General features: G+C 41.1%; 1 protein-coding gene across 14 annotated transcripts in view; it reads right to left on the bottom strand.

Annotated features, from left to right (window-relative positions):
* The window catches only part of ANKDD1A (ankyrin repeat and death domain containing 1A), a 105,523-nt gene that overhangs the window by 44,551 nt on the left and 38,186 nt on the right, over positions 1–22,786 (bottom strand). For 5 of the 14 annotated variants that reach the window (XR_014809716.1, XM_084967515.1, XM_084967506.1 and 2 more), the window contains 3 exons: positions 22,156–22,360; positions 19,578–19,709; positions 15,919–18,294 (listed from right to left, as the gene is read on the bottom strand). Coding sequence is in view for 8 of the 14 variants with exons in the window: in XM_084967515.1 (XP_084823641.1) it covers positions 18,233–18,294; positions 19,578–19,709; positions 22,156–22,360 (399 nt within the window). In the remaining 6 variants the exon portion in view is untranslated. Of the gene's footprint in view, positions 1–15,918; positions 18,295–19,577; positions 19,710–22,155; positions 22,361–22,786 lie in introns of those variants that run through there. The other 9 variants (XR_014809695.1, XR_014809715.1, XR_014809701.1 and 6 more) reach the window with 4 other exon arrangements.

A 22,786-nucleotide genomic window follows, 5' to 3' on the forward strand; every position in this document is an offset into this window, starting at 1 on the left:
AAAATGGTCAAAAAATTATTAGAGAAGTCCAAATCAAATCCTCCTGATATATCACCTCACACCTGTTATAATAGCTTTCATCAAAAAGTCTGCAAATAGGAGTTCCTATTGTGGCTCAGTGGTTAATGAACCCGACTAGTATCCATGAGGATGAAGTTTTGATCCCTGGCCTCGCTCAGTGGGTTAAGGATCCAGCATTGCTGTGAGCTGTGGTGTAGGTCGCAGATGCAGCTCAGATCCCATGTGGCTGTGGCTGTGGCGTAGGCTGATGGCTGTAGCTCCAACTTGACCTCTAGCCTGGAAACCTCCATACACTGTGGTGGCGCCCTAAAAAAAAGACAAAGAAACAAGCAAACAAAAAAGGTCTACAAATAGCAAATGTTGGAGAGGATGTGGACAAACGGGAACCCAAGTACACCTTTGGTATGAATGTAAATTGGGACAGCTACTATGAAAAACAGTATGGCAGTTCCTTAAAACAATTTAAAATAGAACTACTCTAAGATATAGTAATCTGGAGTTCCTGTTGTGGTTCAGCGGGTTAAGAAGCCGACATAGTTTTCTGTGTGGTTGCAGGTTCAATCCCTGGCCTCCCTCATTGGGTTAAGAATCTGGTGTTGCCACAAGCTACAGCATAGGTTGCAGATGGAGCTTGGATCTGGAGTTTCTGTGGCACAGGCCACCAGCTGCAGCCCTGATTTGACCCCTAGCCAGGGTACTTCCTTCCATATGCTGCAGGTGTGACCCTATAAAGAAAAAAAAAATACAGTAGTCCACTCCTGGGTATGTGTCTAAAAAGGAAAAAACTGTAATGCAAAAAGACACATGTGGGAGTTCCCATTGTGGCTCAGTGGTTAACAAACCCAACTAGGATCCAGGATGCAGATTCAATCCCTGGCCTTGCTCAGTGGGTTAAGGATCTGGCGTTACCATGAGCTGTGGTGTAGGCCACAGCAGATGTGGCTTAGATCCTGCATTGCTGTGGCTGTGGTGTAGGCCAGCAGCTGTAGCTCATATTCAATCCCTATCCTGGGAACTTCCATATGCCATGGGTGTGGCCTTAAAAAAAAAAAAAGACACATGTGGAGATAGGATTAAGATGGCAGAGTACAAGGACTGCAGCTCAGTTTCTCTCATGAAAACACCAAAATTACAACCAACTGCTGAACAACCATCGACAAAATAGACAGGAAACTACCAAAAAAGATATCCTACAACAAAAGACAAATAAGAAGCCCCACTGAGATGGTACATGATATAAGCAATCCCATACCCACTGGATGGGCAACCCACAGACTGGAAAATAACTATTGCAGAGGTTCTCCCATAGGAGTGAGAGTCCTGGGCCCCACATCAGGTTCCCATGCCTGGGGTCTGGAGGTGCCCCCAGAGCATTTGGTGTTGAAGGCCAGCAGGGCTTGTGTATAGGAGACCCACAGGGCTGGGGGAAACAGACACTTTACTCTTGGAGGGCGCACAAGTCTTTCATGTGCACCACTTCCAAGGACAAAGCAGAGACACCCTAAGAATCTGTGTCAGACCTACCCACAGATCTTGGAGGATCTCCTGGGAAAACAGGATGGCTGCGGCTCACTGTAGGGGAAGGACATTAGAGGCAGAGGTCTCAGGAATAATCATGGTGTGAACTCCCCTGGAGGTAGCCCTTCTGGAAAAATAAGGCCCCACCCATTAGAGCTGAGAAACCCTAGGCCAAGCAATAAACAGGGTGAGAATACAGCCCCACCCATCAACAGGCTGTCTAAAGTCCTCCTAGACACCCAGAGACAAAGCTCTACCCACCAAAGGACAGGCACCAGTGGACAGGCACCAGTCCCTCCCAGCAGGAAGCCTGCAGCAAGCCACTGTACTGATTTTACCTGCAATGGGCAGACACCAGAAACAAGAGAGGCTACAACCCAGTATCCTAAAAAAAGGAGACCACACAAAAATCTATACAAAATGAAAAGGCAGATAATTATGACCCAAATGAAGGAACAAGAAAAACAGCTAAGTGATCTAGAGATTAGGAACCTCCATGAAAAATACTTTAGACTAATGATAGTAAAGATGACTCAAGATCCAGGAAATAAACTGAAGATAAAGATTGATAAATTACAAGAAACACTGACCAAAGAAATAGAAGATTTAAAGATTAGGCAAGAAGATATGCAAAATACAATTAATCGAAATAAAAAATTTGCTAAAAGGAATCAAAAGAAGAATACAGGAAGCAGAAGAATGAATGAGTGAAGTGGAAGACAGACTGGTGGAAATCACTGACACAGAACAGTGAAGAGATAAAATATTGGAAAGAAATGAAGACAGTTTAAGAGAACTCTGGGACAACATAAAATACACCAACATCTACATTACAGGGTGCCAGAAGGAGAAGAGAGAGAGAAAGGGCTGAAGAAAATATTTGAAGAAATAATAGCAAAAAAAATTCTCTAACATGGAATTAGAGGAATCACTCACTCAAATCCAGGAAGCACAATGAGTACCATATAAAATAAATCCAAGGAAGAACACCCCGAGACACATATTAATCAAACTGACCAAAATAAAAGACATAGAGAAAATAGTGAAAGCAGCTAGTGAAAAGAAAGAATATACAAGGGAAGCCCAATAAAGTTATCAGGTGATTTTTCAGCAGAAACTGCAGACCAGAAGGGAGTGCCATGACACACTTACAGTGATGAAAGGAAAAAACCTCCAACCAAGATTACCCAGCAAGCCTCTCATTCAGATTTGAAGAGAAATTTGCTTTTACAGATAAGCAAAAGCTAAGAGAATTCAGCACCACTAAACCAGTTTTATGGCAAACACTACAGGAACTTCTCTAGGTGGAAAAGAAAAGGTCACAACTAGAAACAAGAAAATTACAAATGACAGGGCTCACCAGTAAAGACAAACATACAGTAAAAATAGGAAATCATCCACACACAAGCATGCTACCAAAACCAGAAATCATGAGGAGGGGGTACAAATGCAGGATACTGGAGATGCATTTTTAATTAACAGAATGGCAACTTAAAACAACTGTGTGTATGACTGTATGTGTGTGTGTATGTATATATATATATATATATATATATATATATATATATAGAGAGAGAGAGAGAGAGAGAGAGAGAGAGAGAAACAGAGAGAGAGAGAGATGTGCCTATGTCAAAACCTCATGGTAACTGCAAACCAAATATCTACAATAGATACACACACAAATGAGAAAAAGCAATCCTAGTACAATACTAAGGATAGTCTTCAAACCACAAGAGAAGGGAAGAAAAAAGACCAACAAAAAAAGTCAAAACAATTAAGAAAATGGCAATAAGAACACACATATCAATAATTGCCTTCAGTGTAAATGGACTAAATACCCCAACCAAAAGACAGAGTGGCTGAATGGATACAAAAACAAGACCCATATATATGCTATCTACAAGACACCCACTTCAGTCCTGGGGACACATACAAACTAAGTGAGAGGATGGAAGAAAATATTCCTTGTAAAGAGAAATCAAAAGAAAGCTGGAGTAGCAATACTCATATCAGACAAAATAGACCTTAAAATAAGGAATGTTATAAGAGAAGTTCCCATAGTGGCTTAGTGGTTCATGAACCTGACTAGCATCCATGAGGACACGGGTTTGATCCCTGGTCTCATTTGGTGGGTTAAGAATCCGTCACTGGTATGAGCTGTGGTGTAGATTGAAGATGCAGCTCAGATCCCACATTGATGTGCTGTGGCTCTGATTTGACCCCTAGCCTGGGAACCTCCATATTCCATGAATGTGGCCCTAAAACAACAAAAAAGAATATTATAAGAGACAAAGAATGACATTACATAATGATCTAAGAATAAATTCAAGAAGAATATATGACAACTGTACATATATATGCACCCAACTTAGGAGCACCTCAATATATAAGGCAACTGCTAACAGCCTTAAAAGGAGAAATCAACAATAACACAATAATAGTGGGGGACTTTAACATCCCACTTACAGCAATGGACAGAACACTCACAAATTCATTCTATGAGGCCACCATCACCCTGATACCAAAACCAGAAAAAGATACCACAAAAAAAGAAAATTATATTCTAATATCACTGATGAACATAGATGCAAAAGTCCTCAACAAAATACTAGCAAAGAGGAGTTCCTGTTGTGGCGCAGTGGTTAACGAATCCAACTAGGAACCATGAGGTTGCGGGTTCGATCCCTGGTCTTGCTCAGTGGGTTAACGATCCGGCGTTGCCGTGAGCTGTGATGTAGGTCACAGATACGCCTCAGATCCCATGTTGCTGTGGCTCTGGCATAGGCTGGCAGCTGCAGCTCCTACTGGACCCCTACCCTGGGAACCTCCATATGCTGCAGGAGTGGCCCTGGAAAAGGCAAAAAGACAAAAAAAAAAATACTAGCAAAGAATCCAGAAATACATTAAAAGGACTGTACACCATGATCAAGTAGGATTTATTTCAGGGATGCAGAGATTTTTCAATAGCCACAAATCAATCAGTGTGATACATCACATTAGCAAACTGAAGAATAAAAACCACATGATCCTCTCAACAGATGCAGAAACAGCTTTTGACAAAATCCAACACCCATTTATGATAAAAACCCTCCAGAAAGAGTGCACAAAGGTAATCTACCTCAACATAATAAAGCCCATATATGACAAAACTACAGTTAACATCATTCTCAATGGTGAAAAGCTGAAAGAATTGTCCCAAAGATCAGGAACAAGACAAGGATGTCCACTCTTGTCACTTCTATTCAACATAGTTTTGGAAGTCCTAGCCATGGCAATCAGAGAAGAAAAAGAAATAAAAGGAATCCAAATTAGAAAGGAAGAAGTAAAACTATCACTGTTTGCAGATGAAGTGACACTATACCTAGAAAATCCTCAAGATGATACCCAAAAACTGTCAGAACCCACCAATGAATTTCCAACACTGCAGGATACAAAATTAATACACAGAGGAATTCCTGTTGTGGTTCAGCAGTAATGAACCTGACTAGTATCCACGAGGATGTGGGTTCACTTCCTGGCCTCACTCCATGGCTTAGGATCTGGTCTTGTGGTGAGCTCTGGTATAGGTTCAGATCCCACTTTGCTGTGGCTGTGGCATAGGCCAGCAGCTACAGTTTCAATTTGACCCCTAGCCTGGGAACTTCCATATGCTGCGGGTGCAGCCTTAAAAAATAAGGTGCGAAAATTGACTGCATTTCCAGATTTTAACAATGAAGGATCAGAAATAGAAATTAGGGAAACCATCCCATTTACCATCATATCAAAAAGAATAAAATACCTAAGAATAAACTTACTTAAAGAGACAAAAGACCTATATTCTGAAAACTCTAAGATGCTGATGAAAAGAAATCAAGATGGAAAGATGGATTGGAACAATCAATATTGTCAAAATGACTATACCACCCAAGGCAATCTACAGATTCAATGCAATCCCTACCAAATTACCAAGGACATTTTTCACAGAACGTGAACAAAATATTTTCAAGTTTGTTTGGAAGCATAAAAGACCCAGAATAGCCAAAGCCATCCTGAGTAAGAAAAATGTAGCTGGAGGAATCAGCCTCCCTGACTTTAGACTACAGTACAAAGCTACAGTCATCAAAACAGTATGGGGAGTTCCCGTCGTGGCGCAGTGGTTAACGAATCCAACTAGGAACCATGAGGTTGCGGGTTCGGTCCCTGCCCTTGCTCAGTGGGTTAACGATCTGGCGTTGCCGTGAGCTGTGGTGTAGGTTGCAGACGCGGCTCGGATCCTGCATTGCTGTGGCTCTGGCATAGGCTGGTGGCTACTATGGCTCCCATTAGACCCCTAGCCTGGGAACCTCCATATGCCGCAGGAGTGGCCCAAGAAATAGCAAAAAAAAAAAAAACAAAAAAAACAAAAAAACAAAAAAAAACCAGTATGGTACTGGCACAAAAACAGAAATATAGATCAGTGGAACAGGATAGAAAGCCCATAATTAAACCTACAGACCTATAGTCAACTAATCTATGACAAAGGAAGCAAGAATATGCAATAGAGAAAAGACACTCCCTTCAGTAAGTGTGCTGGAAAAACTGGACAGCTACATGGCAAAGAATGAAATTGGAACACTCTCCAATATCATACAAAAAATAGGCTCAAAATGGCCTAAAGATGTAAATACAAGAATATATTATAAAACCCTTAGAGGGAAAAATAGGCCAAACACTCTGACATAAACCACTGCAATATCTTTTCAGACCCACTTCCTAGAGTAATGACGATAAAACCAAAAATTTAAAAATGGGACCTAATTAAACTTAAAAGTTTTTGCACAGCAAAGGAAACCCTAAATGAAATGAAAAGACAACCCACGGAATGGGCAAAAATATCTGCAAATGAAGTGACTGACAAGGAATTAATCTCCAAAATATATAAACACCTCCTGCAGCTCAATAAAAAAATGGACAACAGATCTTTCTCCAAAGTAGACATATGGATGGCCAGTGGCACATAGAAAGGTGCTCAATGTCACTAATTATTAGAGAAATGCAAATCAAAACTACAATGAGGATAAATAAGTGTACAAATAATAAATGCTAGAGAGGATGTGGAGAAAAGAGGACCCTCTTTTTCTACACCAACAGTGTAGGTGGGAATGTAAATTGGTGCAGCCACTATGAAAAACAGTATGGAGGCTCCTCAGGAAACTGAATACAGAACTATCATATGATCCACAATCCCACTCCAGGACATACCTCCAAAGAAAACCATAATTTGAAAAGACACACACCCCTATGTTCACTGTAGCACTATTCACAATAGCCAAGGCATGGAAGCAACCTAGATGTCCCCTGACAGAGGATAAAGCTAACACAATATTGTAAACCAACTATAATTTAATAAAAATTATTGATCTTAACATTTTTAAAAGTTTTAAAAAAAATTTGTGCCCAAGGCATGTGAAAGTTCCCAGGTCAGGGTTTAAATCTGTGCCACAGCAGCAATCCAAGCCACTGCAGTGACAATGCCAGATCCTTAACCCTCTGTGCCATAAGGGAACTCTTAAAAACACATTTTAAAAATGCTTTAAAAATTGTTCACGGGTTGATTGACTAGGCAATAACAAACCATTTATGACAAGCCTATAAATCGATCTTGTAAATCATATTTTTTTTTTAAAAAAAGAGGTGGGATCAAGATGGTGGAGGAGTAGGATATGGAGCTCACCTTCTCCCACAAACATATTAAAAAAAACCTACATATAGAATGATTCACACAGAACACCTACTAAAAGATGGCAGAAGACCTCAGATTTCCAAAAAGAGCAAGAAACCCTCCACATAACTAGGCAGAACAAAAGGAAAAAGAGAGAGAGAAAGGAATAAGGATGGGACTAGCACTCCTGAGAGGAAGCTGTGAAAGAGGAAACAAATCCATACCCTGGGAGGCCACCTAACTGATGAGGAGGTCAATCAGGATGTAAAGGGAGCCTCAAACCCTTGGAGAAAAGCACAGTAGCCAGTCTGAGGAGGGAAAAGAAGAGAGAAATCCTCAGAGACCATTGGTACCACAGCCCCATGCACCACTGCCTGAGATCCTTGGGCGGGAGCTGAGACTGAGACTGAGACTCGGCTTTGGAGAGTAAGAAAAATATAAGCAAAATTAAGAAGCACAGGAACCATTCACAGTTAAGAGAACAGAAGAATTCCCCTGAAGGAGCAAACTATCAAACAGACCTCTACAGACATTGAGTTCAAAAAGGAAGTAATGAAAATACTGAAGGAAATAGGAACATATATCAACAGTAATGCAGTTACTTTAGAAAGGAACTAGAAAATATAAGGAGGCTGGAGTTCCCATCGTGGTGCAGTGGTTAACGAATCTGATTAGGAACCATGAGTTTGTGGGTTCAATCCCTGGCCTCACTTAGTGGGTTAAGGATCCGGTGTTGCTGTGAGCAAGATGTAGGTCACAGACGTGGCTTGGATCCCACGTTGCTGTGGCTCTGGCATAGGCCAGCAGCTACAGGTCCAATTGGACCCCTAGCCTGGGAAACTCTATATGCCATGGGTGCATCCCTAAAAAGACAAAAAGAACAAAAAAAAAAAAAAGAAAGAAAGAAAAAAGAAAATTCATTTGCAGAGATGAAAGCTGAGTTAAAGACACTGAAGAGCAGAATAAATAATGCAGAGGAACAAATTAGTGACTTGGAAGATAGAATAATGGAAGTCACTCAATCAGGAGAGCAGACAGGAAACCAAATGAAGAAAACATGAAGGGAATATAAGATATCTATAGGATAATATAAAGTGGGCCAATCTATGCATAATAGGGATTCCAGAAGGTGAAGAAAAAGAAAAGGGGACTGAAAATATATTTGAAGAAATTACGGCTGAAAACTTTCCAAATCTAAAGAAAACAGATATCCAGATACAGGAAGCATAGAGGGCCCCAAACAAATTGAACCCCCCAGGCCCACACCAAGACATATTATAATAAAAGTAGCAAAAGCTGAAGAGAGGATTCTAAAGGCAGTGAGAGAAAAACTAAGAGTTAATTATAAGGGAACCCCCATAAAGCTATCAGCTGATTTCTCCACAGAAAACACTACAGGCCAGGAGAGAGTGGCAAGGTATATTCAAGCTCTAGAAGGGAAAATTTGCAGCCTAGAATACTCTCCCCAGTAAGAATATCATTTAAAATAGAAGGAAAAATAAAGATTCTCTCCCACAAACAAAAACCAAAAGACTACAGCAATACTAAACTCCTTCAAAAAGAAATACTGAAAGGGCTCCTCTAAATAAAAAAGAAGAAATAGAATGTAGGAAATCACAATTGAAAAGCAACCACTTAAACAAGCCAGTATATAGATCTAAAAGGGTAAACAGGAGTTCCCATCATGGTGCAGTGGTTAACAAATCCGACTAGGAACCATGAGATTGCGGGTTCGGTCCCTGCCCTTGCTCAGTGGGTTAACAATCTGGTGTTGCTGTGAGCTGTGGTGTAGGTTGCAGATGCAGCTCAGATCCCGCATTGCTGTGGCTCTGGCGTAGGCCGGTGGCTACAGCTCTGATTCAACCCCTAGCCTGGGAACCTCCATATGCCGTGGGAGCGGCCCAAGAAATAGCAAAAAGACAAAAATAAATAAATAAATAAATAAATAAATAAATAAATAAAAATAAAAGGGTAAACAAACAAACAAAAACACCTACTATAAAAGCAATGATAAACACAAGAATAGCAAAAGGACAAACATGAAGATGTTAAAAAAAAAAAAGGACTTCAAAAATCATAAAATGTGGGGAAGGAAGGTAAGAAAATCTACACTCTTTTTTTTTTTAGGATGTGTTTGAGTCTATATGACTATCAGGCTAAAGCAAGCAGATATAGGAAGAGATTGTCATATCTCAAAAACAGGGCAACCACAATCAAAACCAAACATTACATCCACAAAAACTAAAAAGAAGAGGACACAAGCATAAAATAAAAGGAAATCATGCCACCAAAAAAAAAAAGGAACAAAGGAGAAGCATAATCAACTGGAAAACAAGGTTTAAAATGGCAATAAATATATATTTATCAATAATTACCTTAAACATCAAATGGATTAAATACTCCAATCAAAAGACACAGAGCAGCGGACTGGATAAAAAAAAAAAAAAAACAAGAGCCTACAGTATGCCGTCTGCAAGAGACTCACTTTAGGGCAAAGGACACATAAATTGAAAGTGAGGGGATGGAAAAGATGTTTTATGCTAAGGGAAAAGAAAGGAAAGCAGGAGTTGCAATACTCATATCAGGCAAAGTAGACTTGAAAACCAAGGCCGTAAAGAAAGACAAAGAAGGACACTATTTAGGAGTTCCTGTCGTAGCTCAGAGGTTAACGAATCCGACTAGGAACCATGAGGTTTCGGGTTCAATCCCTGGCCTTGCTGAGTGAGTTAACGATATGGTGTTGCTGTGAGCTGTGGTGTAGGTTGCAGACGTGGCTCGGATCTGGCTTTGCTGTGGCTGTGGTGTAGGCCGGCAGCTGCAGCTCTAATTAGACCCCTAGCCTGGGAACCTCCATATGCCGTGGGAGTGGCCCTAGAAATGGCAAAAAGACAAAAAAAAAAAAAAAAAAAGAAGAAGAAGAAGAAGACGGACACTATTTAATGATGAAAGGATCCATTCAAGAAGAAGATATTACAATTGTCAATACATATGCCCCTAATACAGGGGTATTCAGATACATGAAATACTATAAAAACAAATACTAACAGATATAAAAGGAGAAATTGATAGGAAAATAATAATAGCAGGAGATTTTAACATCCCACTCACAAAAATGGACAGATCCTCTAGACAGAAAATCAATAATGCAACAGAGATGCTAAATTATACAATAGAAAAGTTAGACTTAATTGACATTTTCAGGACATTACATCCAAAAAAAGTAGACTATACATTCTTTTCAAGTACACATGGAACATCCTCAAGGATTGACCACATACTGGGCCACAAATCTAATCTCAACAAATATAAGAGTATAGAAATTATTTCAAGTATCTTCTCTGAAGACAATGGCATGAAACCAGAGATCAACCACAGGAAAAGAAATGAGAAAAAATTGACTACATGGAGACTAAATAACATGCTACTAAAAAACCAAAGAGTCAATGAGAAAATCAAAAGGGAAATTAAAAAAATAGCTCAAGACAAATGATAATGAAAACACAACCATTCAAAATCTATGGGATGCCACAAAAGCAGTTCTTACAGGGAAGTTCATAGCGATACAGGCCTTCCTAAGAGGAAAAAAATCTCGAATCAACAACTTAACCTGCCACCTAATAGAATTAGAAAAAGAAGAACAAACAAAACCTAAAGTCAGCAGAAGGAAGGAAATCTTAAAGATCAGAGAGTAAATCAATAAAACAGAGATTTTAAAAAAATCAGTAAGACCAAGAGCTGGTTCTTTGAAAGGGTAAACAAAATTGACAAATCTCTGGCCAGACTCACCAAGAAGAGGGGAGAAAAAACTCAAATAAACAAAATAGGAAATGAAAGAGGAATAATCTCAACGGATACTGCAGAAATACAAAACAAACAAACAAAAAGAGAGAGAAAGCTATGAACAATTTATATCCCAACAAATTTGACAACCTAGAAGACACAGACAACTTTATAGAGACTTACAGCCTGCCAAAACTGAATCAAGAATAAATAGATCAATTGATCAGACTGATCACTAGAAATGAAATTTAATATCTAATAAAAACATGCCATACAAACAAAAGTTCAGGACTAGATGGCTTCTACCAAACATCCAAAGTAGAACTAATACCCATCCTTCTTAAACTTTTCCAAAAGACTGAAGAAGGAACAATCCCAAAGACATTCTATGAAGCCACCATCACCCTAATACCAAAACCAGACAAAGATACCACCAAAAAAGAAAATCACAGGCCAGTATCTTTGATGAATATAGATGTAAAAATTTACAACAAAATTTTAGCCAACTAAATACAACATATAAAAAAGATCATACACCATGACCAAGTGGGAAGCACCCCAAGTTCACAAGGATAGTTCAACATATACAAATCAATCAATGTCATACACCACATTAACAAAAGAAAAGTTAAAAACCACAAGATCATCTCAATAGATGCAGAAAAAGCATTTGACAAAACCCAACATTCACTCATGACAAAATCTCATCCCAAAGTGGGTATAGAGGGAACATATCTTAACATAATAAAAGCCATTTATGACAAACCCACAGCCAATATAATTTTCAATGAGGAAAAGCCAAAAGCCTTCCCAGCAAAATCTGGAACAAGACAAGGGTGCCCACTCTCACCACTGTTATTCATAGTATTGGAAGTCCTAGCCACAGCAATCAGACCAAAAAAAAGAAAAGAAAAAAAAAAAAAAAAAAAAAGAAAGAAAGAAAACGTATCCAAATTGGAAGAGAAGAGGTAAAACTGTCACTCTATGAAGATGACATGATGCTGTATATAGAAAACCCTAAAGACTCCACACAAAAACTATTTGACCTGATCAAGGCATTCAGCAAGTAGCAGGATACAATATTAACACCTGGAAATTACTTGCATTTCTGTACACTAACAATGAAATATAGAAAACGAAATATTAAAAACAATCTCTTTCTTTCTCTTTTTTTTTTTTTTTTGTCTTTTTGTCTTCTTAGGGATTGAACCTATGTCCTCATGGATACTAGTCAGATTTGTTTCCACTGAGTTGCAAGGGGAACTCCCTAAAAACATTATCTTTTAGTTCCCACTGTGGCTCAGTGGGTTAGGAACCCAATGCTTTCTCTCTGAGGATGAAGATTTGATCCCTGGCCTTGCTCAGTGGGTTAAGTATCCAGCATTGCCACAAGCTGTGGTGTAGATCCAGATGAGGCTGAGATCCAGTGTTGCTGTGGCTGTGACATAGGCCTGTAGCTAAGGCTCCGATTTGACCCCTAGTCTGAGAAATGCTATATGCCACAGGACTGGCCATAGAAAGAGAAAGAAAGTTACTGAGAAAAAAAAAAATCACATCCCCTGGAGTTCCCATTGTGGTGCAGTGGAAATGATTCCCGACTCGGAACCATGATGTTGTGGGTTCGATTCCTGGCCTCGCTCAGTAGGTTAAGGATCTGGCATTGCTGTGAGATGTGGCGTGGGTCACAGACACTGTTTGGATCAGGCGTTGCTGTAACGGTGGAGTAGGCTGGCAGCTATAGCTTCAATTCGACCCCTAGCCTGGGAATCTCCATGTGTCACAGGTGCGGCCATAAAAACAAACAAAATATCACACCCCCAAAAATTCAATACCTGGGATAAACCTGAGCAAGGAGGTGAAAAACAAGCTGAGAACTATAAAACATTAATCGAGGAAATTAAAGAGAATTCAAAAAAAAAACGATATCCCATGCTCCTAGACTAGAAAATAATATTATTAAAGCGGCCCTATTACCCAAAGCAATCTGCAGATTTAATGTGATCCTTATCAAATTAGCCATGACATTTTTCACAGAACTAGAACAAATAATCCAAAAATTTACATGGAATCCTAAAAGACCCAGAATTGCCAACACAATCCTGAGGAACAAAAAGCAAGCAGGGCGCATAACTCTCCCAGACTTCAGAGAATATTACAAAGCTATAATAATCAAGACAGTGTAGTACTGGTACAAAAACAGACATAGGGATCAATGGAACAGAATAGCCCAGAAATAAACCCAGACACCTATGGTAAATTAATCGTCAACAAAAAAAGGCAAAATGAGAAAAAGACAGTCTCTTTAGCAAGTGGTCCTGGGAAAACGGGACAGCTGCATGTAAATCAATTTAACTAGAACACACCCTCAAACCAAGCACAAAAATAAACCCAAAATGGCTTAAAGACTTAAACATAAGACACCATAAAACTAGAAGAGAACACAGGTAAAACATTCTCCAGCACAAACCATACAAACATTTTCTTAGGTCAGTCTCCCAAGACAATAGAAATAAAAACAAAAATTAACTCGAGGGACCTAATAGAACTTACAATCTTTTGCATAGCAAAGGAAACCATAAAAAAAGAAAACACAACCTATGGAGTGGGAGAAAATAATTGCAAATGATGCAACAGACAAGGGCTTAATCTCCAAAATATACAAACACACACAACTCAAGAACAGAAAAACAACCCAATTGAAAAATGGGCAGAAGACCTAAATAGACATTTCTCCAAAGAAGACATATGGATGGCCAGTGGCATATGGAAAGATGCTCAACATCACGAATTATTAGAGAAATGCAAATCAAAACTACAATGAGGATTAATAAGTTTACAAATAATAAATGCTGGAGAGGGTGTGGAGAAAAGAGGACCCTTCGACACTGCTGGTCAGAATGTAAATTGGTGCAGCCACTATGGAAAACAGTATGGAGGTTCCTCAGAAAACTGAATACAGAACTACCATATCATCCAGCAATCCCACTCCATGGCATACATCCAGAGAAAAACATAATTTGATAAGATACACACCCCTATACTCATGGGAACACTACTGACAGTAGCCAAGACATGGAAGCAACCTAAATGTCCATTGACAGAGAGTGGATAAGAAGATGTGGTATATATATACAATGCATTTACCACTCAGCCATAAAAAAAAAAAAGAAATAATGCCATTTGCAGCAATGTGGATGGACCTAGAGATTATCATGCTAAGTGAAGTTAGTATCACTTATATGTGGAATCTTAAAAGAGGATACAAATGAATATATTTGCAGAACAGAAACAGATTCATAGACTTCAAAATTAAACTTACAGTAACCAAAGGGGAGAGGTGGCAGGAGGGATGGACAAGGGGTTTGGGATTGGCATATGCACACCAAGAAAAATGGAATGACTGGCCTGGCCAATGGGGACCTGCTGTAGAGCACAGAGAACTCTACCAAATATTTTGTGATAATCTATGTGTCAAAAGAATCTGAAAGAGAATAGATGTATGTACATGCATAATTGAATCACTTTCTTGTACAGCAGAAATTACTGCAACATTGTAAATCAATTATACTTCAATAAAACTTTTAAAAGTGGGGAAAAAAAAAAGATACATGCAGCCCAATATTCATAGCAGCAGTATTTACAATAGCCAAGACATGGAAGCAACATAAATGTACATTGGCTGAAGAATGGGTAAAAATATGAGATATATATATATATAAGCCATAAAAAGTAATGAAATAATTCCATTTACAGCAACATGCGCAGACCTGGAGATCATCATACTACTAAGAGAAATAAGTCAGACAAATACCATATGATATCACTATGTATGGAATCTAAAAAATGATACAAATGAACTTCTTTATGAAACAGAAATAGACTCACATACATAGAAAACAAATTTATGGTTACCAAAGGGGAAAGGGGGGAGGGATTAATTAGGAATTTGGGATTAATAGATATATACTACTATATATAAAATAGATAAATAAGGCTCTACTGTATAGCACAGGAACTATATTCAATATCTTTTAATGAACTATAATATACAAGAATCTGAAGATTATGTATATATTTATATGTATGCATAACTGAATCACTTTGTTGTACAGCTAAAATAATGTAAATCAACAATTCTTCAATTTTAAAATATCTGCTGTTAAAAAAAAAAAAAAAAGAACTACCTATGATCCAGCAGTCCTACTCCTAGGCATATATCCAGACAAAACTGCAATTCAGAAAGATACATGCACCAATATTCACAATAGCCAAGACACGGAAACTACTTAGTGTCCACTGACAGAGAAATGGATTAAGAAGATGTGGTATATATATACAATGGAATACTATCGGCCATAAAAAGTGAAATAATGCCATTTGAAGCAACATAGAGGCAGATAGAGACTCTCATACTAAGTGAAGTCAGGCAGAAAGAGAAAGACAAATACCACATGATTCCACTTATATGTGGAATCTAAAATATGGCACAAATGAACCTATCTACAAAACAGAAACAGACTTAAAGACATAAAGAACAGACTTGTGGCTGCCAAGGGAGGAGGGGGGAGGGAGGGGGATGGACTGGGAGTTCGGGGTTAGTAGATGCAAACTATTACATTTAGAATGGATAAGCAATGAGGTCCTACTGTACAGCACAGGAAACTCTATCCAGCCTCTTGGGATAGACCATGATGGAAAATAACATAAGGAAAGGAATGTGACTGGGTCACTTTTCTGTATAGCAGAAACTATCACAACATTGTAAATCAACTATCTAAATCAACTTGAATTTTAAAATGTAAAAAAAAAAACCCACCACCAAGATACCAGATCATTGTATATAAAAAAAAAAAAAATTTCACAACAGGTTATTTGAAATTTTGCTACTGATTTTCCAAGCAAATGAAATAAGTATTGAATTTAAGAGAGATATTTCAGCTTTATTTAAGAACTTGCAAACAACAAGGTCCTACTGGGTACTATATTCAATAGCTTGTAATAAACATAATGGAAAAGAAATGGAAAAGAATATATATGTATAACTGAACTTATTTGCTGCACAGCAGAAATTAACGCAGCGTTGGAAATCAACTACACTTCAATTAAAAAAAATTTTTTTTTAAAGAGCTTGCTTTTTTTTTGGTCTCAAAAAACAAAGTTCATCCAGGTAAGTGATCTAGGTCCCATGCGGTATGAAATACCTTTCTCAGAAGCCACAGATGGAAGGGGAGGGTTCTCTGTCTCTACACAGCGCAGCAGAGGATGGGTGCCTCAGGGCAGGAGGCTGTGCTGTGGGCAGAATCCCACAAACTGTGAGGCCTCAGGCAAGACATACATACCTCTCAGATCATCAACCCAATGGGGCTGGTTTCAAAGCCTCTTTTTCTTTCTTTTCATAAGTTTTAGTTACAGTTTTTTTACGTATACTTTTTAAAAACAGTTTGAAAAAACCGAGCAGATAGTACAGCTTTCATAAACCCTTCTCACAGCATCATTTCCCTTATGCTCATGTGCGCCCATGTTAGTATAATGTTTGAGGGTTTATCTGGAGGATAAATTCCTAGATGGGGTAGCTAATGCCAAATTGCCTTTCAGAGAATCGTACTGTTATGAACTCTCACCAGCTGCGTGTGATAGCTGGAGCTTCTTTCAGCTCTAACAGTTTTTGTTCCATCTCCTTCCCAGAACTCAGGTCCAGTGAGTAACTTTGCGGGAAGTTTTCCTAAGACATGGGTTCCTAAACTGACTACATCCAACTGTGCCACACGCAGGAGAGCTCACGTTAGACAGAAACAGCTTTCAAGCAGAACTTCCAAGCTGTCCTGCTCAGATTTTCTTCACATGTGAACCTGTAAAGCTTCCAGAGTCACATTTCCCTAGAAGGACACTCTCCTCCTAGTGTGGCTGAGCCATGCAATCGCTTGTGCTTTCTGGGCACCTAATAGGCTATTTAAATTTCAAATTACAAACTCAGTTCTTCATTCCACTAGCCACATGTTAAATGTCCAGTAGCCACAGATGGCTAGCAGCAACCATCCTCGGTAACCACAGATCCACGGATCTGCAACACTCCCTTCATGTCACAGAAAGGTGGTCCAGACAGGTTATCCTTTGTGTGGGGCTAAAAATGGGAAGCATGACGACCAAATGCAAGGTGTGATCCTGGACCAGATATTGGTCCAGAAAAAGGACATGAAAGGCTCAAATGACAAAATTTGAATAAGGTATGAAAATGAGTTAATAGTATCCTATCAGTGTTAATTTCCTGGTTATGCAAGTTTTGTTAATACATGGGGAAGCTGAGGGAAGAATATTCAGAAATTCTCTGTACTATTTCTTTTATTTATTTATTTTGTCTTTTTGCTATTTCTTTGGGCCGCACCCACAGCATATGGAGGTTGCCAGGCTAGGGGTTGAATCGAAGCTGTAGCCCCCAGCCTATGCCAGAGCCACAGCAACGCGGGATCCCAGCTGCATCTTTGACCTACCCACCACAGCTCACAGCAACGCCGGATCGTTAACCCACTGAGCAAGGGCAGGGACCGAACCCGAAACCTCATGGTTCCTAGTCGGATTCGTTAACCGCTGCGCCATGACGGGAACTCCTCTCTGTACTATTTCTGCAACTTTTTTGTTAAGTCTGAAATGATCTCAAAATTAAAAGTTTTAATCTTAAAAAAATATGTTTTTTAAAAAAGGGAAAAAATGAGAGTGCTTGCCTCTTGGAACCGTTGAAGCGCACCAACAAGCTGTGAATAGAAACAGCTATGGAGTAAGGACAGCATTCATAAGAGCCAGGGACTAAATTAAGGGTGGTCCCTTCTGTAAATGACGGATGGAGCCCTTCATCAGATTGGGAAGATAGGAATACTGAGTTTGACCCCTGACCTCACCACCTGATTAGCTGCTTATCCACGCTGAGCCCAGCTCCTCAGGGGACTGCCGTGAGGCTCCAATGAGATGCTGGAGATGAAAGTGCGCTGACAGCTGCAAAGGATCATACCTGGGAAGAAATTACCAGCCAAACCTGAGACAGACCGCTGAGCCAATCCTTGTGAAAAAGATTTCAAAGATTCACCTGATGGTCCTGCATGACTCTTAACTTCAGTGGAGGCAGATGGAGGTCTGTTTGCAGTGATTTTTTTTTTTAAAGCCCTTAAATGGTGATCCTCCTTTGTTCAGTGGCCCCTACTCTGAGGTCCCATGTGGCTCCCGAAGATCCAGCCCCTCCAGTTACATGGCTGTGCACCTCCTTGGGGCGCTCAGGTCATCGCTGGCTTTCTTCCTGATGCTTTCTGCAAGAGAGAAGCATCCTATTGCCCCAGGTCACCTCAGAGCTACCTCACAGTGCTGGTTTGATGCTTTAATGGCCTGCCAACCTTTGCTTTAAAAGATACAACACCAATATTTAAGAACATGTTGGAAAGAGAACAAAGTCATCTCTAATCCCTCCCCTCTGAAATGCCCATTTTCCCACCTTGTGTGTGGCAGCTGGAGGAGACCCAACACACAGAGGACTTTCCTTTTGCCCCTCCCCTCAATAGCATGCTATCAACATTTTTCCTTGTTGCCAAGTGACGGATGTACCTTCATTACCATGGATGGCCTAGAATCCTGTCCTGTGGTTGTCCTGTAATGCACCTTGCTGATGTACGTTGCAGAGTTTAAAGTCCTTTTCATCACGAGCTAATTTTGTTTTTAATGCGGGATCAGTACTAAAATCTGTTATTCCACTTGCTGGGTGTTTCCACATGGTGCCCTGAATCCCAAATTTCCCCCCAAAATTTTGGGGATTGACAGACTCAAATAGGCTGTGACAGCCTCAGAAATTTTTTGTCTTTTTGTCTTTTTTTTTTTTTTTTTTCCGGTCTTTTTAGGGCGGCACCCACGGCACATGGAAGTTCCCAGGCTAGGGGTTGAATCAGAGCTGTAGCTGCCAGCCTACACCACAGCCACAGCAACGTCAGATCCAAATTGCATCTGTGACTTACATCATGGCTCACGGCAACACCAGATCCTTAACCCACTGAGCAAGGCCAGGGATTGAGCCCACAACTTCATGATTTCTAGTTGGATTCGTTTTTCCGCTGCGCCACAATGGGAACTCCAGCCTCAGAAATTTTATGTGACCAGATGTGACTGGTACAACTCATCTTATGCCAGTTCTGGCCCATAAGTCTTAATATTTGTGGGGGTGGGGGGGACCTCAGCAGGCTATTCCCATCTTATTCCAAACTGGAGAAAAACAAACAAAAACTCAGAGCAGTACAGAAAGCTGAAGAGAAAGAGATTGCAGCTTCAGTGGTTGGGGACTGTGAAGGTCATTGGCATCACCTTGGCCACCCTCATTGCACAGATGGGGAGACTGGGGCCAGGATACACTGGGTTGCTCAAGGCTCTGCCTGGGTTCCAGGAAAAGGCAGGGCTAGGACCAGCAATCTGGAAGTTTCAGAGCCAGCGCCATAGCACTGTGGTGAGCAGCCTTGGAGGGCCCTGCAACCTTCCAGCCGGGCCATGCAGCTCTAACCCTGGGGCGCTGCACTGCTGTCAGCAGGCCCCGGGCAGGGGATACTCTTACCAGCCAGGTCCCTCCTGCCAATGGCCACGAGGCCCTCGAATAGTGCTTTGCTGGAGTTTTCACCAGCCATGATCACGCCATGCAGCCAGATAAGCAGCATCCGGTGGCCGTGTTCCTGGTAGCTCTTGGTACCTGAGGACCATGAGGGGAGAAAGAGAGAGGAAGACGCCAACTTCTCCCACCTGCCTTACCAGAACCAGCTCTGTGCATGCCCCATACTGCCTCCTGAACACAGGCCCTTCTCAGAGCTCAGCCTGGAGACGGGGCAGGGCAGCAGGGGGAAGAAAGAAGGGGAGGAGAGAGAGGAGAAGCCTCAGATGCAGGGGGGTGGGGTTTTGTATCAGGGACACCTGGACTTCTCCAGCCCCAGGCTTTCTCTTGAGCATCCATGATGCATCCTGTTGGTGTCACTGGGAAGAGAGAAAGAACTGGCATTCACCATGGTGCCACGATGCATACAACTATACAGTCATCTCTCCTGCTGCTCATGCACGCTAGTGGTTCTGTCTCCAGCTTAGTGAGAGACAGAGCTGACCACGTTCTTTCCCCTTCACCAGTGGTCCTCAGCCAGAAGTGCTCCTTGGAAACACCTGGGAAGTTTTAGAAGACACTGACATCTGGATCCCTTCTCCCTCAAATTCCTAAATACTTGAGTCTGGGTGCAGTTTAGGCACCGAGCGGTGTTAAGGCTTCCCAGGTGATTGCAATGTTTGGAAAATAAATGCCCACACTCTTCAGTACCATCGGTGGAGGTAATTTGTTATTAAACTCTGTGACCAGGTTTTCTCTCCCAGCAGGGTACAGCCATCAGGTCCAGGTCCGTTGCCTACTATGTCCTCTAATGTTCTGGCCTCTATGGGCCCCTGGCAGGCACTTCCTCCCAGTGTTGCCCTTGAGATAGCACTTGATCCACTTGTTCACCAGCCCTTGTCCCCAGCCCATAACTTATCAGTGCTCCTTTATGTATATGAAATCCTCATCTGTAATAGAGTTTAATTTTGGTCTCCCCACTCTATTCCAATACCTGATTTGCTTGTGTCTATGTCAGGTGTCTCTCTGTGTTAATTATTTTAGTTTTCTTAGATTAAGTCTGTTTGAGTTATACCCACTTCATTTTTACCCCCCTAGTATTCATTTATCTATTTCCCTGTTTATTCTTTCAGGTGCACTGTAGAATCCTTGAGTCATGTTTCAAAACCTCCTATTTCTATCTGATTAAAATGGGATCAGGAGTTTCTGTTGTGGCTCAGCAGTAACAAATCTGACTAGTATCCATGAGGGTGTGGGTTCAATACCTGGCCTTGCTCAGTGGGTTAAGGATCTGGCATTGCTGTGAGCTGTGGTGTAGATTGCAGATGCACCTCAGATCCCAAGTTGCTATGGCTATGGCGTAGGCCAGCAGCTAGAGCTCCAATTCAAACCCTAGCCTGGGAACTTCCATATGCTGTACATGTGTGACCCTAAAAAGCAAAAATGAATTATTTATTTTAAAAATGGAATCAAAGTTTTAACATAATTTGGAGAACATCAATACCTACATGATACTTTTTCTAGCTGGAGATACAGAATGTCATTCCACCTACCAAGTCACCTTTTCCTACTTCAGCTACTTTTTATTGCCTTATTCATATCATTCACATTTCTTTTTAGAAACACATGCTATTGTAAATTTTAAAAATACCTCCATATATTCTGCCCACTTATGATGGTAGAGTGGAATACCATGTCATTTGAATACTTAATCATATTTAGCTGTTTCATTGAATTATTTTATTCTAAGAGTCTTTCCATTGATTTTTCTGGACTTCTTATATATATAATTACAGCATCTGAAATTAATAAACCTCTCCTCTTGGAGTTCCCGCCGTGGCTCAGTGGTTAGCAAACCTGACTAGCATCCATGAGGACGTGGGTTCCATCCTGGTCTCACTCAGTGGGTTAAGGATCCATTGCTGCCGTAAGCTGTGGTGTAGGTCACAGATGTGGCTCGGATCCTGTGTTGCTGTGGCTCTGGTGTAGGCCAGCGGCTACAGCTCCAATTAGAGCCCTAGCCTGGGAACCTCCATACACCATGGTTATGGCCCTAAAAGACAAAAAAACAAACAAACAAACAAACAAAAAACCTTTTCTTTTCCAATATTTACGTTCTTAATTTCTAATACCAGGGTCAAAATTTCCAAGTAGACGTTAAATAATAGTGGCAATAGCAGCTCCTTGACCCACACGACAACAGTGACAATGCCGGATCCTTAAACTGATGAGCTACCAGGGAACTCTGCTCCTCCCCTTTTTATAGGGAGCAACATTAGTTTAGTGTATGAAGGATGGGTATCAGCTCAAGCTGATTCATGAAGAATGTGAAGGTCACAGGGCAGTGAGGAGGGAGGGGCAGGGGGCCCAGCCAGAGCAAAGACCCAGAGAGAGGAAGAGCGTGTGGTGTGTTGGAAATGGTGTGTGGCTGGATAAGGCTGGGCTGTGGGTGCACAGGCTTTTCCCCTGGAAGCACAGAAAACTGAACACACCCCACATGCCCCCACCCCTCCACTGATTGCTCTGGGACACCAAAGCAAGGTGGTACCTGTCCACTGTTGCTCCATGGCATAGACATGAGCCTCGGTGAACTCCCAGTGATATGCCAGCTTCTTCCACTCATGGGGCCGCAGGTACCTGGAGGCCAGTCGCCACAGCACAGAGCGGAGCTGCTGCATTTCCTGTCGATGGTCCTGCTTAAAGGTCAAGCTCTTCTCAGAGGGGTCACAGGGGTCCCTGTACGAGAGATGGTCCTGTGGGCAGATCCCAGAAGTGCAGCAGCCATGTGGGGGAAACCCCTGCCAGGCTCTCCCTCATAAGCCTCGACCCTGAACTGGCCTCATCAGAGGCCTGGGGCTTGGTGTCCACTACTCTGGTTTCTGACCCTATGTCTTGCTTTGAGTGCTGGAGCCTGAGCTGCTTACACTGTTTTTCCATCCAGAACTTTTCTCACCTTCCTGCCTCTTAACTCCATGGCCACAGTCAAAAGACCATCTTTGTGCCACCTCTTCCAGGAAGCTTTCCTAATTCCTTTCTTTATGTTCTTGTAGCACAAAGAGTGGCATGACTCAAAGGCTGTGGCTGTGGCGAAAGCCAGGCAATCCAAGAATCAGGCCCTAACTAGACTTGCGGAATCCCAACAAGCAGAGAAGGGCAGGGTTAAAGAATTCTGTCTATGC

The sequence above is a fragment of the Sus scrofa genome, chromosome 1 (genome assembly GCF_054392235.1).
Source record: "Sus scrofa isolate SSC_HxYL_T2T_F1_AM1 chromosome 1, Sscrofa_HxYL_maternal_Yorkshire_Landrace_v2.0, whole genome shotgun sequence".
NCBI lineage: Eukaryota > Metazoa > Chordata > Mammalia > Artiodactyla > Suidae > Sus > Sus scrofa.